The 22,451-nt window shown below is 48.9% G+C and overlaps 1 protein-coding gene and 1 long non-coding RNA gene across 51 annotated transcripts in view; one reads left to right on the top strand and one right to left on the bottom strand.

Moving 5' to 3' along the window:
- LOC128263194 (uncharacterized) overlaps positions 1-22,451 on the top strand; it is a 131,314-nt gene that overhangs the window by 37,460 nt on the left and 71,403 nt on the right. For 42 of the 50 annotated variants that reach the window (XM_052997963.1, XM_052997964.1, XM_052997960.1 and 39 more), the window contains 9 exons: positions 1,439-1,667; positions 1,748-1,849; positions 1,921-2,037; positions 9,302-9,811; positions 10,038-10,388; positions 11,052-18,335; positions 18,989-19,297; positions 19,521-21,329; positions 21,387-21,479. In XM_052997963.1, the coding sequence (XP_052853923.1) occupies positions 1,439-1,667; positions 1,748-1,849; positions 1,921-2,037; positions 9,302-9,811; positions 10,038-10,388; positions 11,052-18,335; positions 18,989-19,297; positions 19,521-21,329; positions 21,387-21,479 (10,804 nt within the window). The remainder of the gene's footprint in view (positions 1-1,438; positions 1,668-1,747; positions 1,850-1,920; positions 2,038-9,301; positions 9,812-10,037; positions 10,389-11,051; positions 18,336-18,988; positions 19,298-19,520; positions 21,330-21,386; positions 21,480-22,451) is intronic. The other 8 variants (XM_052998013.1, XM_052997997.1, XM_052998008.1 and 5 more) reach the window with 2 other exon arrangements.
- LOC128263244 (uncharacterized) lies at positions 4,656-6,277 on the bottom strand. The gene is made up of 3 exons (XR_008268424.1): positions 5,905-6,277; positions 5,022-5,670; positions 4,656-4,942 (listed from the first exon to the last, which is right to left on the bottom strand). It is a non-coding gene; the product is annotated as an uncharacterized LOC128263244 (long non-coding RNA).

Below are 22,451 nucleotides of genomic sequence, written 5' to 3'. Positions count from 1 at the left end.
TTTTTTTTTTTCTTATGGCCTCCCTACCTTATTAGACTCCCACAACAAAAGGCAAAAAAAAAATTGGCCGGAACTTGGAAAATTTTCTGTGGTTCTTGCTGAGGTTTCCTCCTTAATTGAGACACTGAACCCTGCAATGAATTAATGGTGTATATAGGAAAAAAATATTTTTTTCTTGATAATAAATAATAAAAAGCAAGCAATATACGAGTAGTACAAAATTTATCGCTAGAAAGGCTTTAATAATCTTAAAATTGTATCCCATAAATCAACACAAATCTATAAAAAGTTAGTAATAAAGTCTTTAAAACCAGTCATTTTAACATGGTCTAAACAGTAAAATCCCATACAACGAAAAGTAAAGCATAAAAATGTGCAGTAATCATTAAAAGAAACTTTCAGGTACTTGAGGCATTCGATTCTGTTATTTATTGAAGAAACTACTAGCAACTCACCTTTATCTTGTTTTACAAATATTTAAACCGTTTCCAAATCTGATCTAACCACTTAATAAATATATTTGAACGTAGGAAGTCAAATTGAACAGGCTACAAAAATAGAAGTACAATCGTATATGTATAACAACGGCAATGCGACAATACGTATACATGTATAGAAACTTGTTTTAATTCATTTTCGCTGGAGCACAAAAAGGTCTTAAGTGACAAACTTGTTTCCCAGTCAGCTATCTAATGCTGGCAAAACAGAAAACACAAACACTTGAGCTGCCAGCCAGTCGCCAGAGTTTTGGCCAAGAAAATATGGCAAGCGGCGAACAACTTTTGTTTTGCTAAAAGTAAAATCAGCCAAGTGTAACAATTAAGTGGCGGCGGAACAACAAAAACGGCCACAGTATGGTGGAGAATGGGCCTGGTGGGCTGGTGTGTCTATATCTATAGTCGTACCCATATGGACCACATCGGGTTGAGAAATCTGAAGAAGCGCTGCCGGTGCTACGCCTGCTACGCCTGCTACGCCTGCTAAGCTTGCTGTATCTAATTTGAATTTAAATTAGTTTAGCGAAACCAGCTGGGTCCCCTTAAATACTATGATCTACGAAATGAGGTTGCAGCGAAGGTTGGCATGAGGAAAAGGCTCAACCCTTTGTTCTTTGAAACACGATACATGCACTAAGAACATGATGTTCCACTAAAACTTTTATTTTCTCATATAAATACTTTTTATTGGTAGCAGGGTTTATTCAAAGCTTTTTTGTTCGCATTGAGTCTTCATATTTTTATGTGGTTGAAGGATTATATTATGAAAATGTTATGTGCTAGATACTTTTTTGCGTTCTTCCATTTACAAAATTCCTTTAAATAATTTGAATAGAATTCCAATGAGAGTTATTTTAAAGGTGACTGTCTATGAGGGCGTTTTAAACTTCCTCGTTTTATGACGTGCAATAAACTAATTCAATTTTATTGTGTGCTTGCAGGTACATTCACAATATTCACAACAACCGCAACCATTCAAGACGAACTTGAGGGCGAATAGTCGGTTTCGCGGCGAGGTCTTTTACCTGAACCTCGAGAATGGCTACTTTGGCTGCCAAGTCAACGAGTCCACCGAATATTTGCAGCTATTCAACCTATCGAAACTATGCGACGGCACCCAAGATTGTTTTCTGGGTGCCGATGAGCTGAGCAAAGAGCTCAAATGCACAAGTGAGTATCTTCGCGCGAATCTCGCTTGAAAGCTTAATGGGTTTGCCTAACGCCTGATCGTGTTTTTTCCGATGATGCAGATGACTGTGATAAGGATGGCACCCAGTGCACACATGGCGCGTGTTTGAACGGCGTCTGCCATTGCAATGACGGCTACGGCGGTTGCAATTGCGTGGACAAAGGTGAGTCTGATTGTGTTTAGTCCTAGCTAACATAACCGTTAAAACCCCCCTCCCCAAATTCCCGCCCGCAGATGAGAACGAATGCAAACAGCGGCCGTGCGACGTGTTCGCCCATTGCACAAACACACTGGGCAGCTTTACGTGTACCTGCTTTCCGGGCTATCGCGGCAATGGCTTCCATTGTGAAGGTAAGTTATACACAGAAACATAACTATTTTAATTTAATATCAAACCAAACTATCTATCTCACATAAAAGGTTTAAGGCATATAAATCCTCCGGTTTTTTAGTGGTTTAAGTTTATACTTCTACATAGATGGAGTTTTAGAGATAAAGGGAGGTTCAGGTTTGGCATGCCCGTTAAAACCATTTGTTTTTTCAATCATGATATATTTATTATACAATTTTAAACTAATAATGTGTCTGTTTGTCCACAATTGAATTCTTTTGAATATATTCATATCATTTTAAAGACTAAAATTTTATTCCACAAATTTAAGATGAATTCGAATTATCTGATCTAGATTGGGATGCCTAATATATTTCAAGTTTTTTTTCCTGTGTACCCTTAGTACACAGCCTCCGTCTTAGTTTCATTGTGTTAGTTAGCATAATGACTGACCAGCCAACCAGCCATTGCACAGATGATTGTTGTTTGCCGTTTTGTACTTCCGTCAACGTCTCTTTTTAGCCCAGACATGGGTCGTTTTTGTAGTTTGGCCTAACGGTTTGTGCCATTCCCAGTCATAAGACGTCTCAAGTGCCCAGCCTCCAATGCTGAAAATGTAACAAAAGACGCGCCAGACAATAATATGAAAGCTTTCTCAGCCAGAATAGAGTAATACTTATTTGCGAGGTAATAATAATGACCGTGTAGCGATTACACTTGAGTGCTTTGTGGCAAGGCTGTGGAGCAGATTAGAGAGCCACAAGCGGCAAATCTAATCCCAGGTTGGAGTTTCTGAAGGCCTGGCCAAACGAATTCCGAAATATCTCAATCAGTTTCCGCCCGATCTGCTACAGTTTCGATCATGGGGTCGGTTCCATTTGCTCGTTAGCCTAAGTGCCGCACAGCAGGGGCCCAAAAAGCCAGATGATAGAACTCTCCGGGATCTGGCGCACCTGTTTCCCCATATGGGCGACGGCGACTACGAGTTGGAGTGCAGAGTATATGACAGTGTGAAACCGGCTGCCGTAATTGGACTGCGGCTAATGTTACGTAATAAAAACACATGATGGCATCACAAAAACCAAAGAAGAACGAATCGAAGTGCAGCAATAATAACTAGAAAAGTGAACGAATAGGTTATATCTTTCGTTCCCCCGCCACATACTCGAACCCAAGTAGTTCAGTCCGAGAGTCCATTCTCAATAGGAGATGATGATGGCGGTGATAATGGTTGGATGCCTGGATTGGGGAAACCGAACAATAAAAAGCCACGGCATTTGTGGCAATGCTTTCGCGCCATGCAACCCATCGTGGCTGGCCGTCTGTTAGGCGAGGAATCAGTGTCATGTAATCTGACCCCGAACATGGACACGCCAGAACTTTCAACACTCCTCCCAGCGGATGGATAACGAAGGGGGAGAAAAGCCCCTGCCTGCCACGCCCCACCTGCATTCGATGCAATGCGATAACGAGCGCAAATTTCACAGACACCCTGACATTACCCCACTAAGTATGAAGACGTTGCCAAGATTCTAGATTACATGTGACGACTGATGTGGAGGAGCCAGCCCCGAGAGAGTCCCAATCCCAATCCCAGTCCCATCCAGCGGCAGGCATGCATAAATTCCGAGCAGCGACGTGTAACGACGGCATCGCATTTCAGTCGCATTATCTAATTCTTTTCTATAGAACTTTTCTCGCATATTATTCACGATGGCATGATTGCGCCCGCCACATTGCATTGGGCACAGGGCCCTTCTCGAGACCCAGAACTAAAGCTAGAACCAGACCCCAAAGCAACCGAACAGAATAGAACCCCCAATTGTCTGTAATCATCTGAATTAGTTTTAAATGCGATGAGAAAGTTTTACTCGCCATCTGCACATGTGCGTGGAATAGTTGAATCTTCATCAGGGGCACGCACTCCGTTTCCCATAGCGAATGCTCTTAAATACACAATTAAATGTAGGCAGTACCAGTAGCTGATTGCATAGTTCTATGATATAGATAGTACATCAGATTGCACTAGCATGCGTTAATTTAATAGCCTGGCATATTTTTGCTTGTAATTGTACCCCTTTGCATATGAAAGAGTGAAATTAATATGAATGTGTGCCATTAAATTTGTGAGATACATGTCCTGATTAGAGATAATCACAAGATATAAACTGATAGCTTACCAGAAATAAATAAGTAATAATATTTGACGTTTGTTAGTCTTAAAAAAAAGAATTGTTTTTTGGAAGATTTCTAAACAATTAAATTTACAAATTTTCGTTTATTTAGCACTTAGAATCAAGCCTTCTATGAAAACCCATTACGACCACAATTAAACCGATTTTCCCAGCAATAAAATAAAATAAATTTAAAAGTTCCTAAATGTTATATAGAATTTATAAAAATGTATTTTTTCACACTCTATTTTTCCGCCTATAAAAAAGATCATATTACGAGTAGAAATAAACCGTCTTTCCCAGCAATAAAAGTAATTTAAGGTGAGACTTAATTCTTCTGTGAAATAAATTTCCGCTAAGAGCAGGTAGGACTTGCAATCATCCTGCAACTCGCAGGCTTTTCATAAGATTTGAGATGTCCCCCAGCGTTATGTAAATCCAGTTTCTGCATCAAGTTCACCCAATAAACTTAGCAACCAATCACACTGCTCTTGGCCTGACAAACCCACTCTTCGCCGGTTCAGAGACACATTTTTTGCGTGCTGCGGTGTGTGTGTGTGCGAGTGTTTGGCCAAAAGGTAGATCTACCTGTTTTCCTGTTTCGCATTTGGCAATTTTTTTTTTTTTCTTTTTTCCTTTTTATGCATCTAACGGTGGTTTGTGGCAACACCTGTTTCAGACTCTGTGGCGCATTATTTTATGTTCATAACTCAAATGCGTTCGATAGCAATGACGATGGCGATGGCGATGGCTTCGTTAACGCATCGCATAGCAAAGCATCGGAAAAGTCCAGTTATGCAATGACTATTGGAAAAATGAAATATACTCACGCAGAGAGAGAGTGGGTCCATAGCCATCTATCCTTCTAATGCATTTGCCATGCAATAAATGGAGTGAGCCTCTCGAGCTGAGTGCTAAAATTTATTTCCACTTGGCCAGCGCCAAAAGACAACAAGGCGCAAATACAGCAATAAGTTTTATCGACTGGTCCGCTCCAGCTCCTAACCAGGCACGTTCACCAACGGCGGCTGCTCCCTTTCGTTTCGCTAACTGGGGCAGATCATTAAAACGGATAAAATAGATTGTGCCCACGTAGCAACGCCGTCACAGTCTCAGCTCACTCCTCAGTTCTTCGGTTTTGGGGTTCGGGGTTTGGGGTCTCGAGATTCGAGATTTTCGAGGCGGTAGCGTTGTCGGCGCTTATTGCCGCCTGTCCTCAAAAGCCCCAAACGGCACTGTTCCATCTCCATCTCCAGCTGCAGCTCCAACAACAGCTCCATCTCCATCGCCATCTCCTTGTCCCGCTCCCAAGCCGAAACCGAAACCAAAGCCAAAACCGACACCAACTTCAATCCGCCGACTTGGGTCGGGCAACGTACCAGTTGGAGATCAACGTCCGTTGATAAGCATTGCCAGTTTTTCGTTCCGTTTTTTTTAAATACCCTTTCTGGAGGGTATTAAGATTTAAGCTTGAACGATCTATGGACCATGAGAATTAATAGCTATCAGTCGGAGATTATAAAGTGGTGTCTTTGAGACAATATTTATCTTCTTTTATTGTAAGCCCTTTGTAAAGTCGTGTGAATAATAATGAGCGGAGCAAACAGGAATAGATTTGTTTTTTAAAAATATTGCTATGAGAAAAATAATATTCTAAAATTTTAAATTTTTTTAAAGTAATAAGTTATTTTTCTGAAGCTAACACCAAACTACCTTTAGGGTAATTCCAGCTTCGGCCTCCCATGTTAGCTTGTTCCTGGCTTGTTTTTAGTTTTGGTCAGAATATAGACACCTCGATCCGTTGCTGTGGCTTTTTAGTTTAGGCCTCTTTGTAGAGTAATTTTTTTTTTTTTTTGCCAAGTACTTTGCACTTTTTGCATATCAAAATGGCAGCAATTAATTCTCATGTCGAAGCCGGCGCTGATAAGGCATGAAAATGGCTTTAAGCGTCGGCATTGACACGCCTAATTATACGCGCGTGTGTTGCCACATTTACGCACAAATGAGGGGCGGCATCGGAAAGAAAAGCCACCCATGGCTTTGGCTTTGGCTTTACCAGTTTAGTGGCCTGGATCCGGCTGACATCACTTGCTACGGGCCGACCTTGATCTCAGAGCATACTTAGTCGCATGGCAAAAATTGACGCATAATTGCGTAACAAATTGTTAACTAATTTTAGTTTTCTTTATTACTCTACTACCTTGTTTACCACAAGTTATGTATATTTTAGCTTGAGTTCAAGTTCAACTGTTAGACATTTTTGACTCTAGGTGGGATTATTGTTATTTATTCGAGCTGCTAATCATTGGCCGGCAGTGGAGCATGAAAGTCATGTCCGCTCGTAAATATTATCTCTTCTTTATGGCACGAATGTCATAATTCAAATTGTTTTGCTCACCCAGGCAGCTACGAAAAAAAAACAAATGCAACAAATGCAGCAAATGCTAATTAGTCCAACAATTACACAATTTATTAGATAGACGCCAACCAGACCAGACTGCTCATGTATAGATTAGCCTTTGCCTTTTGCAATAGTCTGATTTGTGATTAGTTTTAATTGGAGCAGTGCAAAGGTATGATTGGCAAATGAAAAGTTAAGTAACATTTAAATAACCACTAAATTAGAGATAATTTTCCTGCAGACAGGAAACATGAAATTCATCAGGCGAAACCGAAATTAGGCTTTGCCACGAAACAAAAGTATCTTTGGCATTGGAAGCTTAGAAATAGATAGATATAATAATGTTCTAAGCATTCCCCCTTTTTACTGCATTCGTGCGAGTGTGTGGTTTTAATGACCAGATCACCGCCTTTTAAAATGCCACTTGGAACAAGTCTCGTTCTGACGATTATGGTTAGCATTTAGAGGCGAACAGGAAACCCAAGAAGACGACCCTGCTTAAGGCGGCCAACAACGAGAATTATGTCAGCATCATTTCAGGCAATCATTCGGCTTAATCACATCAAGTCACGCATATTTGATTGCTTTTAAAGCGGTCAAATCCGATAGCTAGGGGTAAAAAGAACGCCTACTAGCTTTGCCAAAATAGAAATACGATTGGCGGGAGCTAGAAAAACATAATCTGAGTGAAGGCAAAAATTAAATTTACACTTCTTAGCCTCGTAACTGGCAGTCCAACGGGCTGTGAGAATATCATTTCTGGCAGGAGATGCAACGGCCGTGCTAAGTTCATTAGACAGCCTTTGGTCAATGGCCCGATCCAAACCGATCCAATCCGATCCCTGTTCCGCTGTCGTCTTGCAGTCGGATTGCATAAAGTAATTAAACTGACATTGAAACTTAGAAGAACACAGAACGCTTCCTGCTTCTGCAAGAAGAACTCTCCGCTGGGCTGCCACTGCCACTGCCATTTGGCCAAGACCAGGTCTGGATGGCTGAGAGTGAGTCGACGAGGATGATGACATTGAGTAATCAGAGTTTGCAATTGCAGCAACCAACCGGCCAAACATGGAATGCTGTCATATCAGTCGGTTGTTAAGAGCAAATACCAGTTTCGGCATCGTCGCCGCTGCCGAGTGATGATCCTCTTAATTTATAAGCTAAAAACTAGTAATTATAACTGAACGGGGCCGACTCGTTCTGCTTGTAATTATAAGGCACTCACTCCCTTTTAGCCATTGCCTAGAAGTCTAGGGTCCTTCTCTTTGGCTTTTGCCAACTTTTGTACTTATGTCATATTAGCTATAAATGTACAACTTTTGCCTGGTCGCCGGCCCAATGATTAATGGGCCCAGATTGCGATGGAGCGGCTGCCCATGCCCATGATGCCGCCTGCCCTGCCCAGCGCTGCCCTCCGCTTCCATTCCATCCCCATCTCCATCCCCTACCCCATCCCATCCCAACCAGCCAAATTGCCGCTCCATTGGCTCCGACCGTCTGCGATATTGAATTCTCAATGCGCTGCGCGCTATTGGAGCATAAAGCCCTGATCACCAGCTCATCCTAAGCCAGTCTTCCGCCTGAGTTGAGCTTTTAGATTCGGATTCAGAACCAGAGATTGCGGCTAAACTGGGCTCAGCTGAAAGGTTAGATGGGATTATGCAATTTAAGAATTCTTCTGAATGTATTTAACTAATGTTGGATGGCTACTTATTCTAAAAAGTCTTGCTGCTAGAATATAATTTATTTTATACAGTATGAGGAATAGGCTATGGGGTTATGCTCTTGCCTTTATAATGATTACTAATTGTTTTCTGGCTAAATTTGCGAAATTATTATTTATTATTATTATAAAATAAAATTTTCTAAATGTAGACCAATAATTGTATTCTTATTAATCAGAATAAGTTTTAAAAGTAAAAGATATATCACAAAATGATCAGCATTATAAAGTTGATTCACAAGAGTTAGGCCCTCGTCGTGAGAGTATTTAAATTCCTCACGACAGAAATGAAATTTTTACAATATCTCCAAACTAGAGATGTATTTCGCTTTGAAATTCCGAATGGAAATGGGCTGCCCCATTAACATTGACCACACTGCCAATTGGTATGCAAATCGTATGCAACTGGTGCATCCTGTGCTGTGACATTGCAACCAGTGGCTGCCACGCCGCTGAAATGACACTGAAATGTCATGCGTAACATGCAAATCTTGGATGCATCCACATAAAGCTCCAACTCCAGCAGCGATTTTAACTCGAAGTGCGGCTGCAAAGCGAGCAAAGCGCACTCAAGCGGCAAAATGCGTAGAGCTCTAGTATGAGGCTGAGATTGGACTCTGTCCGCCTTCTGTGGGGGGTTAATACACTTAAAAATGTAATTTCTAAAACCCATTTTTTCAAATGTAATTTTTTTTTTTTAAAACGGACAGAGAATGTATTGATGCATACTTTCACTCACTTTTGTAAATAATTTAAAAAACCCTTGATGGTTTTTGTGACGCGCAATGTAATACAAAATATTTTTAGCAAAATTAGGATTTAAAAAATTAATTTTTTTTTTTAAAGCAATTTGGAACACTTTTTCCTCTCGGTGTATGCTCAGAGTGGAGATAAATGCACTGCGTTCGGATTTTAATTACTTGTCATTTGTTGCGTGGCACATTCGATTAATCAAAGCTCCGCTCTCTTTTTTCTTGTCCTTGCAGACATTGACGAATGCCAAGATCCCGCGATAGCAGCGCGATGCGTGGAGAACGCCGAGTGCTGCAACCTGCCGGCGCACTTCCTCTGCAAGTGCAAGGATGGCTACGAGGGCGACGGCGAGGTTCTCTGCACGGATGTGGACGAGTGCCGCAATCCGGAGAACTGCGGCCCCAACGCCCTGTGCATCAATACGCCGGGCAACTACACATGCTCCTGCCCGGAGGGATATGTGGGCAACAATCCGTTCCGGGAGGGCTGTCAGGATGTGGACGAGTGCTCGTACCCGAACGTCTGCGGACCCGGTGCCATATGTACGAATCTCGAGGGCAGTTATCGCTGCGACTGCCCGCCGGGATACGATGGCGATGGACGCTCGGATTCGGGCTGCGTGGACCAGGATGAGTGCGCCCGTTCGCCCTGCGGCCGCAATGCGGACTGTTTGAACACGGACGGCAGCTTCCGCTGCCTGTGTCCGGACGGATACAGCGGTGATCCCATGCACGGCTGCGAGGGTGAGTACAGCAGGGCTTAGAGAATGGCAAAATTAGATTATCTCATCGTTTGACATTGTTACATTTTGGTTATTTTTTGCACTCGTTCTTTTGAATTTTAATTGGCGGCACCCTCAACATACGAACAAACATCACATACACCTACATTATTATTAAACTCGTACATTAATGCACCGCAAAATGCAACAACATTAATACAAAAATTAATGCCTAACGCCGGCCGCAGATGTCGATGAATGCGCCACTAACAATCCATGCGGTTTGGGTGCTGAATGCGTGAACCTGGGCGGTAGCTTCCAGTGCCGCTGTCCCCTTGGCTTTGTGTTGGAGCACGATCCGCATGCGGATCAGTTGCCCCAGAATCCCCAACAACTGGGCTACGGGCCGGGGGCGACGGACGTGGTGCCCTACCAGCGGACCTCGGGCGCCGGTCTGGCGTGCCTGGACATCGACGAGTGCAACCAGCCAGATGGGGTGGCCAAGTGCGGCACCAACGCCAAGTGCATCAATTTCCCCGGCTCGTACCGCTGCCTGTGTCCGAGCGGATTCCAAGGACAGGGCTATTTGCACTGCGAGAGTTAGTATCCTGCCTGCTTTTTGCCTTTGCCTGGGCTCTTTTAACAGTGTCCTTAGAAGGGAACTAAAAAATTATGCAAAGAATGATGAATCTGTCAATTTAATTCAATATTGTCACGCTATTTTAAATTTTTTATGTAAAGAAAAGCCCTTTTTATATTTATACTGATCAGATCTTAGAGTTCTTCTTTAAAACTGCCAATGACGTTCAAATTAAATTCCACTGCTTATAGAGCCCAGGCATTTTAATAGCCCACAAGGTTGGCATAGTCCTGAGGTCCTTTAGGATCTTGCCACCTTAGTGTTTGCTTCCCAACACCCGCTATATGTGCCCCTCAAGCTGTTTTGCAAGCTTCAAGCTTGGCTTATTTGCTTCCCTAGCAGATGCATGCTTTTCAGACAGCTTCCTATTTGTACCTCCGTGTAGTCCCACTTTCCTCAACTGTTTTCTGTATCTTTATCTCCCACCCAATCCCGCTCCCCCACTTCACGCTATGCTCCCTCACCTTCCATCCAATTCCGTATTGTTTTGAATACTAATTTAATTAATTATAATATATTTAACTCACCCCCCGAAATCCGCAAACGAACACGCGTGCCCCTTCTCCAATCAACCAATACATACCAACACCCCTGTCCCTGCACCGAACTGGAAATCGCGTAGACATCAACGAGTGTCAGGATAATCCGTGTGGGGAGAACGCGATCTGCACGGATACCGTTGGCAGCTTCGTGTGCACCTGCAAGCCGGACTATACCGGTGATCCGTTCCGCGGATGTGTGGATATCGATGAGTGTACCGCTCTGGACAAACCCTGCGGACAACATGCGGTATGCGAGAACGCAGTTCCCGGCTACAATTGCAAGTGCCCGCAGGGATACGACGGCAAACCCGATCCCAAGGTGGCCTGCGAACAGGTGGACGTGAACATCCTGTGCAGCAGTAACTTCGATTGTACCAACAATGCGGAGTGCATCGAGAACCAGTGTTTCTGCTTGGACGGCTTCGAACCCATCGGATCCAGTTGTGTGGACATCGATGAGTGTCGCACCCACACAGAGGTGTGTGGTCCGCATGCCCAGTGCTTGAATACCCCCGGATCCTATAGCTGTGAGTGCGAGGCCGGGTATGTGGGCAGTCCGCCAAGGATGGCCTGCAAACAGCCGTGCGAGGATGTACGGTGTGGAGCCCATGCCTACTGCAAGCCGGATCAAAACGAAGCGTACTGTGTGTGCGAGGATGGATGGACCTACAACCCAAGCGACGTCGCCGCGGGATGTGTGGACATCGATGAGTGCGATGTGCTGCATGGACCGTTCGGAAGTTGTGGCCAGAATGCCACATGCACGAACAACGCTGGAGGATTCACGTGTGCCTGTCCTCCCGGTTTCTCGGGAGATCCGCATGCCAAGTGCGTGGATGTGGACGAGTGCCGCACGGGGGCCAGCAAATGTGGAGCCGGAGCTGAGTGCGTGAATGTACCAGGTGGTGGCTACACCTGCCGCTGCCCCGAGAACACCATTGCCGATCCGGATCCCAGTGTGAGATGTGTGCCCATTGTGAGCTGCACCTCCAACACGGACTGTCCCGGCAACTCCATTTGTGATGCGACCAAGCGTTGCCTGTGCCCCGAACCGAATATTGGCAACGACTGCCGTCATCCTTGCGAAGCCCTGAATTGTGGAGCACATGCCCAGTGCATGCTGGCCAACGGACAGGCCCAGTGCCTGTGTGCTCCTGGATATACGGGAAACTCAGCTCTTCCGGGAGGCTGTAATGACATCGACGAATGCCGGGCTAACCCCTGCGCGGAGAAGGCCATTTGTTCCAATACAGCCGGAGGCTATCTGTGCCAGTGTCCCGGGGGATCCAATGGAGATCCCTACCGCGAGGGATGCATTACCTCTAGGGTAAAGGAGGGTTGCTCCGACTCCAATCCGTGTGCGACGGGCGAGAGCTGCGTCCAAGACTCGTACACCGGCAACAGTGTGTGCATCTGCCAGCAGGGTTACGAGCGTAATCCGGAGAATGGCCAGTGCCAGGATGTGGATGAGTGCTCTGGGCAGAGGGGAGGAAAGCCTGCGTGCGGACTGAATGCTCTCTGCAAGAATCTGCCTGGTAGCTACGAGTGCCGCTGTCCCCAGGGACACACCGGAAACCCTTTCCTCATGTGCGAGGTCTGCAATACGCCGGAGTGCCAGTGTCAGGCGCCGTACAAGCTTGTGGGCAACAGCTGTGTCCTCTCGGGATGCTCAAGTGGAAAGGCCTGTCCCAGCGGAGCCGAGTGCATTTCGATTGCCGGAGGAGTCAGTTACTGCGCTTGTCCCAAGGGATATCAAACGCAGCCGGATGGAAGCTGCGCCGACGTCAACGAGTGCGAGGAACGTGGCTCCAAACTGTGCGCCTTTGGAGCAATCTGCGTGAACAAACCAGGAAGCTACAGTTGCCATTGCCCAGAGGGGTACCAAGGAGATGCCTACAACGGGCTGTGTGCACCGGCTCAGAGGAAGTGCGCTGCCGACAAGGAGTGTGCCAGCAACGAGAAGTGCATCCAGCCGGGTGAGTGCGTGTGCCCACCACCGTACTTCCTGGATCCGCAGGACAACAACAAGTGCAAGAGCCCCTGCGAACGCTTCCCGTGCGGCATCAATGCCAAGTGTACGCCCTCGGATCCCCCACAATGCATGTGCGAGGCTGGTTTCAAGGGAGATCCCCTGCAGGGCTGCACGGATGAGGACGAGTGCTCGCATCTTCCATGCGCCTATCGAGCCCACTGTGTGAACAAGAAGGGTGGATATCAGTGCGTTTGCCCCAAGGACCACACCGGAGATCCATACAAGAGTGGCTGCATCTTCGAGAGCAGCACCGTGAAGAGCAAATGCCTGAGCAACGATGATTGCGCCAGTAATCTGGCCTGCCTGGAGGGAACCTGCGTGAGTCCATGCAGCAGTCTCCTCTGTGGATCCAATGCCTACTGCGAGACGGAGCAGCATGCGGGCTGGTGTCGCTGCCGCGTGGGATTCGTGAAGAACGGCGACGGCGACTGTGTGTCGCAGTGCCAGGACGTGATCTGTGGCGACGGCGCCCTCTGCATTCCCACCAGCGAGGGACCCACCTGCAAGTGTCCGCAAGGACAGCTGGGCAATCCCTTCCCCGGCGGCAGCTGCTCCACGGATCAGTGCTCGGCCGCCCGGCCCTGTGGCGAGCGACAGATCTGCATCAATGGCAGGTGCAAGGAGCGCTGTGAGGGCGTGGTCTGCGGCATCGGAGCCACCTGCGATAGGAGCAACGGAAAGTGCGTCTGCGAACCGAACTTTGTGGGCAATCCCGATCTGATCTGTATGCCGCCCATTGAGCAGGCCAAGTGCTCGCCGGGATGCGGAGAGAATGCCCACTGCGAGTACGGTTTGGGTCAGAGCCGTTGTGCCTGTAACCCCGGAACCTTTGGCAATCCCTACGAGGGCTGTGGAGCGCAGAGCAAGAACGTGTGCCAGCCCAATAGTTGTGGACCCAATGCGGAGTGTCGAGCGGCGGGCAATCACATTAGCTGTCTCTGCCCGCAGGGCTTCAGTGGTAATCCCTACATCGGTTGCCAGGATGTGGACGAGTGCCTGAACAAACCATGTGGTCTCAATGCTGCCTGTCTAAATAGAGCCGGAGGATTCGAGTGTCTGTGCCTCTCGGGACATGCTGGTAATCCCTACAGCAGCTGCCAGCCCATTGAGAGCAAGTTCTGCCAGGATGCCAACAAGTGCCAGTGCAACGAGCGTGTGGAGTGTCCGGATGGGTATAGTTGCCAGGAGGGCCAGTGCAAGAACCTCTGCTCCCAGGCCTCGTGTGGCCCCAGGGCCATCTGCGATGCCGGAAAGTGCATCTGCCCCATGGGCTACATTGGAGATCCGCAGGACCAAGTGCAGGGATGCAGCATTCGTGGTCAGTGTGGCAACGATGCGGACTGCCGCCATTCGGAGATCTGCTTCCAGTTGGGCAAGGGTCTGCGCAAGTGCGTGGATGCCTGCTCCAAGATTCAGTGTGGACCGAATGCCCTTTGCGTCTCCGAGGATCATCGCTCCTCGTGCATATGCTCCGATGGATACTTTGGCAACCCAAGCAACCTGCAGGTTGGCTGCCAGCCGGAGAGAACAATCCCCGAGGAGGAGGATAAATGTAAATCTGATCTAGACTGCGAACGAGGATTTGGATGTCAGGCCAGCCCACACGGCACTCGTGAGTGCATCAACCTTTGTTCCAATGTCGTCTGCGGACCCAACGAGCTCTGCAAGATTAACACAGCTGGACATGCCATTTGCAATTGCGCCGAGAGCTATGTCTGGAACCCAGTGGTCTCCTCCTGCGAGAAACCTTCGCTTCCGGACTGCACCAGAGACGCCAATTGTCCCGATGCATCCGCCTGTCGTCCGGATGTCTTGGGTGTGCTCAAGTGCGTCGCCATCTGCGATGCCTTCACCTGCCCGGCAAACTCCGTTTGCCTGGCTCGTCAGCACCAGGGAAGATGTGACTGTCTCTCCGGATTCGTGGGTAACCCGAACGATAGGAATGGCTGCCAGCCGGCACAGAAACACCACTGCAAAAACCATGCCGAGTGCCAGGAGTCGGAGGCCTGCATCAAGGATGAGGGCAACCAAACCCTTGGCTGTCGTCCTGCCTGTGATACCGTCAAGTGCGGACCCCGTGCCGTTTGCGTAACCAACAACCATCAGGCACAGTGTCAGTGTCCACCTGGACCCTTTGCCGGCGATCCGTACGACCCCTTCAATGGCTGCCAGAGTGTTCCTTGTGTCTACAACCATGACTGTCCACCCAGCCAGATGTGCAACCGGATGACACACACCTGCTTCGATGTGTGCGACGAGGAGTCGTGCGGCGAGAATGCCATTTGCCTGGCCGAGGATCATCGGGCCGTTTGCCAGTGCCCACCTGGATTCAAGGGAGACCCGTTGCCGGAAGTGGCCTGCACCAAGCAAGGTGGCTGTGCGGCCGGAACCTGCCATGCCTCGGCCATTTGTGAGGTCACCCCGGAAGGACCCGTCTGCAAGTGTCCGCCGCTCTTTGTCGGCGATCCCAAGGGATCGGGCTGTCGTCCAGATGGTCAGTGCCCCAATGGAGATGCCGATTGCCCAGCCAACACAATCTGCGCTGGCGGAAGATGCCAGAATCCCTGCGACAACGCCTGCGGATCAAATGCTGAGTGCAAGGTGGTCAACAGGAAACCCGTCTGCAGTTGTCCCCTGCGCTTCCAGCCTGTCTCCGATACGGCCAAGGATGGATGTGCGCGCACTATATCGAACTGCCTCACCGATGTCGACTGCGGAGGAGCGTTGTGCTACAACGGACAGTGCCGCATTGCGTGCCGGGACTCGCAGGATTGCTCCGATGGCGAGAGCTGCCTGAAGAACGTCTGCGTGGTGGCCTGTCTGGACCACAGCCAGTGCGGCAGTGGACTAGCCTGCGTCGAGGGTCACTGCACCATCGGTTGTCGCAGCAACAAGGAGTGCAAACAGGATCAGTCCTGCATCGAGAACAAGTGCCTGAACCCCTGTCAGTCGGCCAGCAGCTGTGGTCCGAATGCCCTGTGCAGCATTGCCCAGCACCGGAGCCAGTGCAGCTGTCCGGAAGGCTTCGAGGGCAACCCCACCCCGGAACAGGGATGCGTGCGAGTGCCGGCTCCCTGCTTGGCCACCAACCAGTGTCCCAATGGGCACATGTGCATCGGAAACCAGTGCAATCTGCCCTGCACCAAGACCTCCGCCTGTGCGGTTGGCGAACGTTGCTATCAACAGGTGTGCCGCAAGGTGTGCTACACCAGCAACAACTGTTTGGCCGGGGAGATCTGCAACACGGACAGGACGTGCCAGCCAGGATGTGAGTCCGATGCCGACTGCCCGCCCACCGAGTTGTGTCTGACCGGAAAGTGCAAGTGCGCCACTGGCTTCATTGGCACCCCATTCGGATGCTCCGATATTGACGAGTGCACGGAGCAGCCGTGCCATGCCAGTGCCCGGTGCGAAAACCTCCCAGGAACCTATCGATGTGCCTGCCCCGAAGGAACTGTCGGCGATGGCTACGGCCAGCAGGGATGCGCCCAGCCCAGACAATGCCACAAGCCCGACGACTGTGCCAACAATCTGGCCTGCATTCATGGCAAGTGCTCGGATCCCTGCCTGCAAACTGTTTGCGGGGCCAATGCCCACTGCCAGTCGGAGGGACACGAGGCGCTATGCAGCTGTCCGGCTGGATTCTTGGGTGACCCCAACGACACCGGCGTGGGTTGCTTCAAGGTGGAGTGCATCGACCATGTGGACTGTGCCGGAGATCGTGCCTGCGATGCGGAAACCAATCGTTGCATCAAACCCTGCGATCTGACCAGCTGCGGCAAGGGTAATTGCCAGGTGGCGGACCACAAGGCCGTTTGTGCCTGCTACGAGGGATACCAGTTGGTCAACGGAATATGCGAGGACATCAATGAGTGCCTGTCGCAGCCATGCCACAGCACCGCCTTCTGCAACAACTTGCCGGGCAGCTACAACTGTCAGTGCCCCGAGGGATTGATCGGAGATCCCCTGCAGGCTGGATGTCGGGACCCCAATGAGTGCCTGAGTGATGCAGACTGTCCCGCCTCGGCCAGTTGCCAGAATTCCCGATGCCGAAGTCCCTGCGAACGACAGAATGCCTGCGGCTTGAATGCCAGCTGCCAGGCCCAATCCCACCAAGCTATTTGCACATGTCCCCTGAATTCTCGCGGAGATCCCACCATCGAGTGTGTGCACATTGAGTGCTCGGACAATGATGACTGCTCCGGAGAGAAGGCCTGCCTGGACGCCAAGTGCATCGATCCCTGCTCACTGCCCAATGCCTGTGGGGCTCAGGCCCGTTGCTCGGTGCAGAACCACATCGGAGTGTGCTCCTGTGAGGCGGGCAGCACCGGAGACGCCAAGTTAGGATGCGTGCAGCTGCAGTACTGCCAGCAGGATGGTCAGTGTGCCCAGGGAAGCATCTGCTCCCACGGCATCTGCAGTCCCCTGTGTAGCACCAATCGCGATTGCATCTCGGAGCAGTTGTGCCTGCAGGGCGTCTGCCAGGGCACCTGCAAGTCGAACTCCACCTGTCCGCAGTTCCAGTTCTGCTCGAACAACATTTGCACCAAGGAGCTGGAGTGCCGGGCGGATAGCGAGTGTGGCGAGGACGAGACCTGTCTAAGTGACGCCTATGGACGAGCCAGGTGTGAGTCCGTCTGCCTGGGTCGCGCTGCCTGCGGTAGGAATGCCGAGTGTGTGGCCCGTTCCCATGCCCCCGATTGCCTCTGCAAGGAGGGATTCTTCGGGGACGCCAAGTCCGGATGCCGCAAGATCGAGTGCAACAGCGACGAGGATTGCTCGAATGACAAGAGCTGCGACAACCACATGTGCAAGATTGCCTGCCTGATCGGACAACCGTGCGGAGAGAATGCCCTCTGCACCACCGAGCACCACCAGCAGGTGTGCCACTGCCAACCCGGATTCAGTGGAGATCCGCGGGTGCGTTGCGATGTCATCGACTTTTGCCGGGACGCTCCGTGCGGACCCGGAGCACGTTGCCGGAACGCGAGGGGGTCGTACAAGTGCACCTGTCCCCCGGGCCTCGTTGGTGATCCGTACAACGAGGGCTGCCGCAGCTCCGTCGAGTGCGAGACCAACGAGGACTGTCCCCCGCATGCCGCATGCACCAAATCCAATGGGGTGGCCAAGTGCCGCGATGTCTGTGCCCAGCTGCAATGTGGCCCCAATGCGGAATGTATTCCGAAGGGCCATGTGGCGCAGTGTGCATGCCGCAGCGGCTACGACGGCCAACCCGCCGACCGGGTGGCCGGCTGTAAGCCGTTGCCCGTCCCCTGTCAGGTCACCGGCGACTGTCCGACCAACGCCTACTGCTCGGATAGCGTCTGCAAACGTAAGTACTAACACTCACCCAGCACCAGCGGGCCTAAAACCGACTACCAGACAACGTAAATTGGCTAATCTACAATACCTCATAACCACCTTGTTAGTACTACTTACTCACTTACAAACTAGCACTGATTTACTTACCGAAAATGTTGTGACACTGAACAGGAGTACTTAGTATAATCATGTGTTTCATAGCATGTATATGATATACATACCTAGTTGTCAGAGTTAAATTGAATATCAGTTGAGTCATATATTTATTTGGTCTTAAAATTCAACACGCGTTATATATAAATTTGATAAGTTTAAAAATAATTTGTTTTGCTAATTTGTTTTATTTCTAAAAATATGTAATTTATCTCTAACTATTTACTTCAACAGTTTCCAACAAGAAATAATTTTTTTTACATAAAATCGTCTCAGACGTCACAACATCTGAAAAGAACTACCAATATACAACCTTGGACTGGCTTAGAGCCTACGAACTAAACCAAATGCTATATTATAATTTAAACTAACTGCAAACTAAAATGAAAAAAACAACAAGTTACACATATGACAACACGCCACGAACAAAACCTGACGGTTACGCCAACCGGGATTTGTATTTATTCCCTTCAGAGTGCCATTTTAACTCTAAAATCTTTCCTTAAACAGCTGCCTGTGTACTGGACACCGAATGTGGAGCATCGGAGGTGTGTCAATGTGGTCAATGCTTCAATCCCTGCCTGCAGCCGCAGGCCTGTGGACAGAATGCCGAGTGCGTGATACAGAATCACTTGAAACAGTGCCATTGCCCGGAGGGCTTCACCGGCGACTCTGCGAAGGAGTGCGTGCGTGTTCCGGTGGCCTGCGATGGTGAATGTGGACCCGGCTACACCTGCCGTGACTCCATGTGCCTACCTGAGTGCCACAACGATCTGGAGTGCGCCTCCAACGAGAAGTGCCTGAAGGGCAACTGCATGCGTAAGTGGGGTTCCTTGATCCACTCGTGATCCACTCTATTTTCATTTGATATAGTAAAGGCTTTTAATAATACAAAGAAAAATTTTTACGCGCCTGTTTTCGATCATTTAAGATGCCAACAGATATGATAAGTTTAGTCTCTTCTTATATTATTTTGTACGGATAAGTCTGCTGTTCTGTGTTCTACCAGTAAGCCCTCCTAATAATTATCTCTCATTCTCAGTGACCTGTCGTGTGGACAACGATTGCTTCCTGGGTCACGTTTGCCTGCACAACAAGTGCGTCTACGGCTGCCATGTGGACGATGACTGCAGTGCCTCCGAGTCCTGTCGCAATGACAAGTGCGTGAACCCGTGTGTGGAGAATCCCTGTGGACCGAATGCCGCCTGTTCGGTGTCCAACCACCGGGCCAGCTGCAGCTGCCTGGAGAGCATGGTGCCCAATCCAACGCCGCAGGTGGGCTGCGTCCGTTCGCCCCCCTTGGAATGTCGCGAGAATCGCGACTGTGGCAATGGATTGGCCTGCTTCGAGTCGGTTTGCCGACCTCTGTGCGCCGATGATGCCGGCTGTTTGACCAACGAGCGCTGCCAGCAGGGAGTATGCAAACCGCTTTGCCGCCACGACAACGAGTGCGGTCATGGAGAGCTCTGTCTGGGCCTGAATTGTGTGCCCGGCTGCCGTTCTGATCAGGGCTGCCCCCAGGACTTGTCGTGCGTGGGTCAACAGTGCGTGGATCCATGTGCCGATCCCACTGCCTGCGGCACCAATGCCCACTGCCAGACGATCGATCACAGGAAACAGTGCTCGTGCCCGGAGGGACTGGATGGCAATGCCAATGTGGCCTGCAAAGTGCCCCGCATTGTTTGTGGAAGGAACGAGGATTGTCAAACGAATCAGCTCTGCTACGCGGGAAGCTGCCAAGGAAAGTGCCGTAACGATCAGAATTGCCTGGCAGACGAGCGTTGCATGAGGGGAACCTGTAGGACCGTGTGCAACACGGATGAGGCATGTGCCCAGGGACAGATATGCGAGAATCGCATGTGCCAGACTGGTTGTCGTACCGATTTGAGTTGTGCCAGCGACGAGGCCTGCGTGAACAAGAAGTGCCAAAACCCGTGTCGCACCCCTGGTCAATGTGGCCAGTGTGCCGACTGCCTGGTGGTCAACCACGGAGTCCAATGCCAGTGCCCCGCTGCCTTCATGGGAGACGGTTTGACTGGCTGCCAACTGCCGCCGGAACGCTGCCATCCTGGCTGCGAGTGCGATGAGAACGGAGCCTACTGTGCCACGAAATGCTCGAGAAACGAGGATTGCGCCTGCGGACAACAGTGTGCCCGAGGAAAGTGCCGGAATAAGTGCGGGCCCAAGCGTCAGTGCACGGTGGGTCAGCTCTGCGAGCGAGGCGCATGCATTGCCGGTTGCAAATCGAACGGAGATTGTGCCGCTGACCAGAGTTGTGTCAATGGAAAGTGCTCCGATCCGTGTGCGAATGACAAGGCCTGCGGAAGGAATGCCCTCTGCACCGTGTCCGAGCACCGCATGCTCTGCTACTGCCCGGATGGATACGAGGGCGAGCCCAGTAAGGAGTGCGTGCAGTTCGAGTGCCGTGTGGACACCGATTGCGATAGCAGCAAGCGCTGCGACCAAGGCAAATGCCGTAACCCGTGTCTGGAGTTCGGAGCTTGTGGCACCAACGCCCAGTGTCGGGTGGTGGGTCGCAAGGCCCAGTGCTCCTGCCCGCCGGACTTCTTTGGCAATCCGATAAGTGAATGCCGACCACTGGAGGGAGGATGCTCTAGCAAGCCCTGTGGTGAGAACTCCAAATGCACTGAGGTGCCCGGAGGCTATGAATGCGCCTGCATGGATGGATGCATTGGAGATGCTCATAAGGGATGTCTCTGCGGTGGACCGCTGGTGAACGCCTGTCAGGATCAGCCTTGCGGCTTGAACGCCGCCTGTCATGTGCTGGACAACAATCAAGCCGAGTGCTACTGCCCGGAGAACTTCCCCAATGGCGATGCCTATGTGCAATGTAAGTTTGATAGTTAATAATTTAATAATTTTATTAATTCTTTCCTTTGTCACACAGGTTACTTGACTCCGCCAAAACAGGATTGTCGCACCCAAGGATGTGAGGTTGGCGACTGCGTGCGCCAGGGCTATGAATATGTCTGTCAGCAGGGTAAGTGCAAAGTTTATGCTCACATTTCAAGCGTTTTAGACCAATTCGTACCGTTATTGCTAATCATGTTAACCAGCGTTCTTAAAAGTTATAGTTATTGTAATCATTAAGCGTTATCGTTGAAGTTTTTTACCCTTACCAATATAACTGGAAGATTGTTAGTAACTGATTGAAATTGATTTTATTGTTATCATTTTCTTGGTTTAATTACATAGTTTTGAGTTGTTTAAATACAATAACTTAAACCAGCTAATTCCACTAATTCAACGGCCCTCGCGGCTGCTTAGAACATTTACCCAAAGCAAAACTGATTTCAGTGTAGTGTGTGTGTTTAAAATACCAAAGCTAATACGTTATTCGTAATACACATTTTTATTTTTTCTTAACAACCTATACACATGTGCGAAGTTTAAGGTATTAGTTTAATATCGATATTCCCCGCACGTACAAGAAAACACGCTAAGAAACCAAAAAGCCACCTACACAACCAACTCCCAATAGGCAACTGAGTTGCTTTTTAAGCAGCAAAAATGCCGATGAATAAATTTCAGTGCACAGTTTATATTATGCAATTTTGTTTTAGTTTTTATTTGAGTTTTTATAGTTTTTAAGCACCTTATTTTACATTAAACCATCAACAACGCATATGGAAATTCGTGGAATGTTGCTGTCGCTATCGCGGTTACCCAATCTGTGCCTACACTTCATTTTTGAAACACACATTATTTGAAAATGAAAAACAAAATAATTACGCAACAAAATTAAGTTTAGTCCTAAGCAAATTTAAAATACTCTACTAAAAATTACATTCACAATCTTGCATTTCTACAACAAAATCTAGAGAGTTGATACTAGTTCCCATAAAGCTTGGGACTTGCCTTATCATTTCATTCGGCTTTCATAAAGCTATGCTCAACTCATTGCATTCTTTCTTTAGTTACCATACAATTGGCTTTGAATAACCATCTGTAT

This window comes from Drosophila gunungcola, unplaced genomic scaffold (assembly GCF_025200985.1).
Source record: "Drosophila gunungcola strain Sukarami unplaced genomic scaffold, Dgunungcola_SK_2 000001F, whole genome shotgun sequence".
Lineage (NCBI taxonomy): Eukaryota > Metazoa > Arthropoda > Insecta > Diptera > Drosophilidae > Drosophila > Drosophila gunungcola.
The sequence above is the reverse complement of the archived record's forward strand: the minus strand, read 5'-3'. Positions and strand labels throughout refer to the sequence as shown.